Genomic DNA, 7,837 nt, shown 5'->3' with positions numbered 1-7,837 from the left:
AACCATTTCATATAAGTTACAATGGTGCGTATGTACACTTGCACAAGTTACAAACTGCAGGGCAGCATGATAGACTACATCTAGTTTTTTCAACAGAGATGAAGATGCATGCATATAAATTTCATCACCATAGTCTAATACTGACAAAAAAGTACTTTTAACCAATCTTTTTTCTAGCAGTAAAAGGAAAACATTTTTTTAAACAAAAATAAAAACCTAACTTTGGTCGAAGTTTTTTTAGAAGGCTATCAATATGGACGCTAAAGGTCATCTTGTCATAAATCCAGATGCCGAGATATTTGTAAGAGCTAACCCTCTCTAGCGGAGTACCATCTAGTGTTAGAACTGTACAGTCAGTGGGTGATGAACGGGAACGTGTGTTTATACATGTGTCTGTCTGTGTGTGTGTATGGGAATGAGAATGTGTGTGTGTTGACACGTTTGTGTTTGTGTGTGAGTGCATGAGTGTGTGTGCGCATGCGTTTGCGAATGTGTGTGTCTATATACTGTATGTGAGTGTGTGAGTGAGAGAAAGAGTGTGTGTGTGTGTGCATACGGGTATGAGCGTGTGTATGTTTGCATGCGCGTGTCTGTGTGTGTGTGTGAGATTGTGTGTGTCTGTCTGTAGGTGTGTGTGAGTGACTGGGTGTGAGAGAGTGTGCGTGCGTAGGTGTGTGAGTGCGTGAGCATGAGTAAACATGAGTGTATGTATTTGTGAGTGTGTGTGCATGACTGAGAGAGAAAGGGTGTGTGTGTGTGTGTGTGACTGGGTGTGCGAGAGTGTGTATAGGTGTGTGAGTGTGGGTCTAGGTGCATATGAGTGTGTGTATATATATATATGTGTGAGCGTGTGATTGAGTGTGTGTGTATGTGTATATAAGTGTATGTGTGTGTGTGTATATGAGTGTGTGTGTGTATATATGTGTGTGTGTATGTGAGTGTGTGTGTGTAGGTGTGGGTGTGTGAGGGTCTAGGTGTATATGAGTGTTTGTGTTTATATATGTGTGTGAGTGTGTGATTGAGTGTGTGTGTGTATGTGTATATGAGTGTGTGTATATATGTGTGTGTGTGCATGCGTTCGAGTGTGTATGCGCACATGTGTGTATGTGTATGCGTGTGTGTGTGTGCGCATGTTTGTGTGTGCGCGCATGTGTGTGTGTCTACTCCAGTTAGCAGAGGGACACTGAGGAGTGTGTGTGTTGACACGTGTCTGTGTCTCTGCACGCATGTGTGTGTGTGCGCATGAGTGCATGAGTTTGTGTGTGTATGCTTGCGTTTGTGTGAATGTGTGTGGATGTGAGTGTGTTTATGTGAGTGACTGAGTATGAGAGAGAGAGATAGTGTGTGTGTGCATACAGTTTTGAGCCTGTGTACGTATGCAGGCATGTGTGTGTGCGCGTGAGAGTGAACTGGTGAATGTGTGTTTGTGTGCAAGAGATTGTGTTCATGTGTGTAGGTGTGTGTGTGCATGTGTGTGATTAGGTGTGTGAGTGATTGGGTGTGAGAGAGTGTGTATGTGTGTGTGAGTGTGAGTGGGTGTGCACGAGTGTGTGCATGCGTAGGTGTGTGAGTGCGTGTGCATGAGTGTACATCAGTGTGTGTATTTGAGAGTGTGTGTGCATGAGTGTGAGTGTGAGAGAGAAAGGGTGTGTGTGAGAGTATGTGTGTGTGTGGATGTGTGTGTGTAGGTGTGGGTGTGTGTGTGTCTATGTGTATCTGAGTGTGTGTGTGATTGTGTGATTGAGTGTGTGTGTGTATGTGTATGTGAGTGTGTGGTGTGTGTGTTTGTGAGTGGGTATATGAATGTGGTGTGTGTGTGTGCGTGCATGCGTGCGAGTGTGTATGCGCATGTGTGTGTGTGTGTGTGTGTGTATGCGTGTGTGCATGTTTGTGTGTGCGCGCACGTGTGTGTGTGAATGTGTGTGTGTGTCTCTACTCCAGTTTGCAGAGGGACACTGAGGAGTCACACACTCTAAATCCAGCACAGAGGGGTGTGTGTTGAGTGAAGTGTGTGTGGAATCTGTGCAGGAGGGTCAGTGTGTCAGAGTCAGAGACACTGTAGAAGGACAGAGTGCCGGCCGGACAGTCCACACACACTCCTACCCTGTACACATCAGCATCATCATCACACTCTCCTGCTCTGCGGTAGGGGGAGGGGACAGGTAGGCGTGTTTTGTTGTTATTGTGGCAGACAGAGTAACTGAGTTCATCAGAGTAGCTGAATTTATCAAAGTAACTGAATATACACTCCAGACTCCAGGAGTTTCTATTCTCTCCAAACCTACAGTCAGAACCCTCTCCTTTCCTGCTGATTCCTTTATCTGTCACTGCTATAGAAACCAATCCCTCCCACCACCTCTCAGGCCCACTGCACTCAGCCTCCCAGTAACAGCGCTCACACACACTCTCTCTGCACACAACCTGGGGCACATGCTCAAATCTCTCTGGATGATCAGGATATGGCTGCTCACTCCCCGGTGTGTGTGTCACCTTCCTGTTCCCCTCAGACAGAGACAGCTCTCTGTGCGCTGTGTTTGGATCCAGTGTGAGCTGACAGCCGTCTGCACACCAGAGACATTAATGAGATTAATTATCATGATTAATATTCACCTCTTTATGTGTGGGTGAGAGAAAGAGCTGTGATAGTACCTGTGTGTGTCTTTGTGTACATGTGTGTTTCTGTTTGTGTGTTTATGTGAGTAAGAGAGAAGTCCCTCACACACACACACACAGCAGAGTGTGTATCTATGGAAAGTGTTCTGTGTCGATACACACTCACATTTCCTGGGTCCTGGTTTGGTCCTGTTCTCTCCTCCATGGTCCACACTGTAAGAACAGCAGAACAGAATTCTGAATTTTAACAATCCTTTATTTCCACTCTCAACACACCAATGACATCACATAAATGAAAACAAAGAAAAAAACACAAATCTGTCACAAAGGAAACGTATTCCATTCCTTCACCCCATTCAATGTACAAAAATAGCTCCCCTCCCTCCACTGAACATAAAACACCCTTATAACACACACACTCTGAAACACACTCAGGTTCTCCATTGCTTTGTAATACTGAAACTCCACCATCTGTCACGGTACGGGGGGTGGGACCCAGGCGCAGAATGGGAAAAATCACGGAACTCAAAAAAGTTGATACAAACAAGACTTCATTAAAAAAACAGAACAAACAAAGAGCCATAAAAGGGGCATAAAACGAAAACTAAAAAAAATACAAGAAAACATAACTACACCAGCACAGAAAACAAACGGCAGAAACGCACAGAAACACACAGGCGGAAACAAAGGGGGGAGCAGAACACAAAACAGAAGTGCCGCCATCTGGCGGCCCAACAAGGGAAACACATACAGGAAAACACAGAACCATGACACCATCACTGTGTCCCTGATCAAACTCCAAACTACAACAGCCACATCTTGCCTGTCCCCTCCACCAATCATATTTTTCCCACTTATAGAAACTGCCATTTTAGCCCTGAAATGAAATAAATTAGCTGGCACTTATCCGTCTGTGACTGTATGGGAAACCAAGGATAAAATAAATAAACGTCCCCAAAAAAGAAAAGAGAGGCTGAAGTCTGGCACACCCAGAAAAACTATGATAAACAGTTTCTCTCTCCATACAGAATGGACAATGGTGGGATCCTGCCGGGTTCATCACAGAAATAAAACTATTTACTGCAGTGATCCCGTGCAGCACCCTCCACTGTAGATCCCCAACCCTCTTGGGTAACGCTGGTTTGTACAGTGCCCTCCATGCCCTCCAAACCCTTCTGTTTGTGTGTGTGTGTGTGAGGTGCAGTGTGGAAACTCTCTGTACTTACAGCAGTGTGAGTGTGTCCAGTTTTGCAGCAGACAGCGCTCTTACTCCTGAGTCTCCTGGGTGATTGTATCTCAGGTCCAGCTCTCTCAGGTGTGAGGGGTTTGAGCACAGAGCTGAAGCCAGAGAATCACAGCCTCTCTGTGTGACTCTACAGCCTGACAGCCTGCAGAGAGAAGGACCAACACACCTTACACACATTAATATAAACTAACAGGGCTGTGTGTGTCAAACACATAGTAGTGTGTTACACACCGTACACACATTAATATAAACTAACAGGGCTGTGTGTCAAACACCTAGCAGTGTGTTACACACCTTACACACATTAATATAAGCTAACAGGGCTGTGTGTATTAAACACCTAGCAGTGTGTTACACACCGTACACACATTAATATAAACTAACAGGGCTGTGTGTGCCAAACACTAAGCAGTGTGCTACACACCTTACAGCACATTAATATAAACTAACAGGGCAGTGTGTGTCAAACTGTCATGGTCCTGTGTTCCTGTCTGCGTTTTCCCTGTTTGGCCGCCAGATGGCGGCACTTCTGTTTTGTGTCCTGCTCCTCCTGTGTTAATTGTATGATTGTTTCCAATTGTCCAATCATTGTTTTCTGGCTGTCTCGTTTTCCCTTCCCCTTCCGTGGCCTGATTGTTCATGGTGCCCTCCTGTGTCTTGTCAGTGTGTTCTATTTAAGTTGCCCTCTTCCTTGACTCAAGTGCTGGATTCTTGTGGTTATGTCTGGTTGCTCTGTGCTCCCCTCCTCAAGTTCCTGCTCCATGCGTTCCTGTCTATGTTCTGGTTTCCTCGTGTTTGTATTTTTCTGGATTTTCTTGTTCCTGCGTTTTGTAGTTTCCCTTGTTTGTTAGAAGTTGCCCTGCAAGGCTTTTTGTTCCTTTTTGTTCCTTTTGTGCAGTAAAGTCTTTTGTTCCCTTCATTTGGAGTTTTTGTATTTTTGCCTCTGCATTTGGGTCCAAACCCCCCCCCCCCCCCCCCCCACGCAGCCTGACACAAACACATAGCAGTGTCTTACACACCTCACACATTAATATAAACTAACAGGGCTGTGTGTGAAACACATAGCAGTGTGTTACACACGTTAAAGCACATAAATATAAACTAACAGGGCTGTGTGTGTCAAACACATATTAGTGTGTTACACACCTTACAGTACATTAATATAAACTAACAGGGCTGTGTGTGTCAAATACATATCAGTGTGTTACACACCTTACACACATTAATATAAACTAACAGGGCTGAGTGTGTCAAACACATAGCAGTGTGTTACACACCTTCTACACCTATATATAAAATGAAATGAATGTAGAATGAGTCATTATCAAACACATTTGAGTTTACACCCCACTACAGTTCAGGAAACAGGACTAATTCATTTTCTTCATTCATGAGTGTAGAGTCTTATTCTTCCAAGAGGAAGAACAGGAACATGCTGTTTCAGTTCTGTGAAGTGTCTGTTTTCACATGAGAAACATTGACATCAGTGTTGTATTTAGTCACACTGGAGCCCTTTGGATTGAAGGGGTGTGTGTTTGTACTCACCCCAGTCTCTGCAGTTTACAGTGTGGGTCCTCCAGTCCAGCAGAGAGCGCTCTCACTCCTGAATCCTGCAGCTCGTTGTCTCTGAGCTCCAGATCTCTCAGCTCTGAGTCAGGAGAACGCAGGACTGAGGCCAGAACATCACAGCAGCCCTCTGTGAGATTACACCAACCCAGCCTGTGGAGAAACCACACACACACACACACACACACACACACAAATTCACAGCTGTGACACTGTGCACCGTGGCACTTGATATATATACGTACCTACGCATTCCTGAGACCCAGATAGCCAGCGACTCCGGGCCGGATCTGCGCCGAGTCCGGCCCGGCAGTGCTGACTTCAGGCCAGAATCCAGCCTGGAGTCGCTTGCTATCTGGGGATGTACACACAGAAACAGGGAGGGGGGTGTGTAAATTAAGTTCATTAAGTATTCTGAGTAATAGACAAAAGTCTAAGGCAATTACTGGGCTCTATTAACTGACAAAAATAATGAAACCTCAAGGCTGGGACTCTACTGCAAGGAATTCATTGCCAAACCCTTTCCATATGATGAATTTATCTGACTTGCAAACATATTCATTTAATCTGCAAACACAAGAAACAGCATTTTTGTGGTGCACTTTACCTGACCTGACATGTTCTTCGGTCCATAAACATCTATCTAAAAACGTTCAATATTCATCACTATGAATAGACAAATATAACTGTTAATGTACATGTGAAACCCATTAGCAGAATACGTCAACTGTTATCATGATAATATTTTCTTCCTAATCTTGTAACCATCAAGTTATCAAACAATTTATTGTTAACTAATTCAGTGTTTTTGACGTTCATTTTAAAATTTCCACAACGGTGAAATGAAACCGCATTCAATACAAAATTTCGAATTCCTATTTAACGTGATGGTAACCTTGACGACACTGTTCAAAATGCGGCTGATAGGAGGGTTGGTTGGTTACTTCATTAATGCACCTAGCTAGTGGAGCCAGTGAAGAACTAAGCAGCTTACTGTCACAGACAACTTAAATATATACACCAGTATATAAAACAACATGAAGGTTTTATCTAAACAGTAATGATAGCATTGGTCAGACCTGCGATATTGTACTTGCTAACAGCTGAAGATGTGTCGGAGCCGTGTACGAACTAATGTATTAAGTCATTTTTTTTCTTTTAAAACCCCTTATCAACATGTTTGGTAGACCTTGTGGAGTAATATAAACGGCACAAAAATATTTATAAGTGGGGGCATTTGAAAGTTATTAGAATACTTCTCTAAGAAATACTCCTGTAAATGATGTTATCCATTAGATGATAGGAGCTGGAACCAGAACATTGATCTCTGAATCAGGCTATTCCACACAGCATGCCTGCTTACAATGGTATAATATCCAGCCTATGACTTGGGACTGGACCACAGAAGAGTGACTAAACTAAATGATGCAACACTGCATCTAAACAGCAGCTCACATGTTGTTCAGATGGACACTCTCCCACCAAGATGTACACACACACCCTGCCGGCCAATAGTTAATGCTTGGCTTTACCAGCAGAATAAAATACCATTTTATTCACAATCCTTTCAGAAACACCACAATCCTGCAGCACACACAGGTGTGTGATGAAGGAGTAAAACTCACCTTCATCAAAAGGTCAGTGTGTGAAAGAGAGTGGGGTAAATGTATGGATTTCATTAGAGCTCATAGCAGAAGTAAATAATGGAGATGGATGGAGATGGATGAAGACTGCAATGTGTGACAGATCTGAAACATTTTACTATACAGGTGGTCAATTTTTTACCATGTCAATCAGACACTCAGCATCCAGTCATCACCTGTGACCTGATACTACAGACTCCACTGAAACCTTACATTCTGCTCAGGAACCACAAACCTGGCAACCCTCAAAAGGTTTTATCCTGCTTTTATTTGCTTGTTGTGACAGAGGAGTAAGGTCTATATGGGCAAAGAAAGAATGCTAGTGGACAGAGGAGTAAACTGAGAAAGGGCGTTTTTAATATTTCACTGAATAGAACCATAATCACAAATTCTATTTAGTTAAGATCACACACTACACAGAACAACTGTAAGTTTACAGTTGTTCAGTCTGCAAAGAAGAGTTCATATATTTTAGTATTATTATGCTAGATATACATTAAGCATGTATCTAATATGGGAAATGTGCCAATGACAGTGTTCAGTAATGAAGAGTGAAATTGAGGATTTAAACCAGTGTGGATTGTGGGAGATGTTCTCTGAATAGCATTTAAGGGAAGCTCAAACAATTTACTTCATTATCCAAAGTCCTTTCATTACATTACATTGCATTACAGGCATTTAGCAGACACTCTTATCCAGAGCGACTTACACAACTTTTACATAGCATTTTACATTGTATCCATTTATACAGCTGGATATATACTGAAGC

The 7,837-nt window shown here is 43.2% G+C and overlaps 1 protein-coding gene across 1 annotated transcript; it reads right to left on the bottom strand.

The window, feature by feature from the left end:
• Positions 1 to 402: 402 nt before the first annotated feature.
• On the bottom strand, positions 403 to 6,044 carry LOC135247154 (uncharacterized). Its single transcript, XM_064320438.1, has 5 exons — positions 6,033 to 6,044; positions 5,405 to 5,670; positions 3,840 to 4,001; positions 2,780 to 2,826; positions 403 to 2,561 (listed from the first exon to the last, which is right to left on the bottom strand). Exons 1-5 carry the CDS (start codon positions 6,042 to 6,044, stop codon positions 1,933 to 1,935), a joined length of 1,116 nt encoding a protein of 371 aa, XP_064176508.1. The 3' UTR covers positions 403 to 1,932.
• Between the last annotated feature and the right edge of the window lie 1,793 nt (positions 6,045 to 7,837).

This window comes from Anguilla rostrata, unplaced genomic scaffold (genome assembly GCF_018555375.3).
Source record: "Anguilla rostrata isolate EN2019 unplaced genomic scaffold, ASM1855537v3 scaf1095, whole genome shotgun sequence".
In the NCBI taxonomy this organism is placed as follows: Eukaryota; Metazoa; Chordata; class Actinopteri; order Anguilliformes; family Anguillidae; genus Anguilla; species Anguilla rostrata.
The sequence above is the reverse complement of the archived record's forward strand: the minus strand, read 5'-3'. Positions and strand labels throughout refer to the sequence as shown.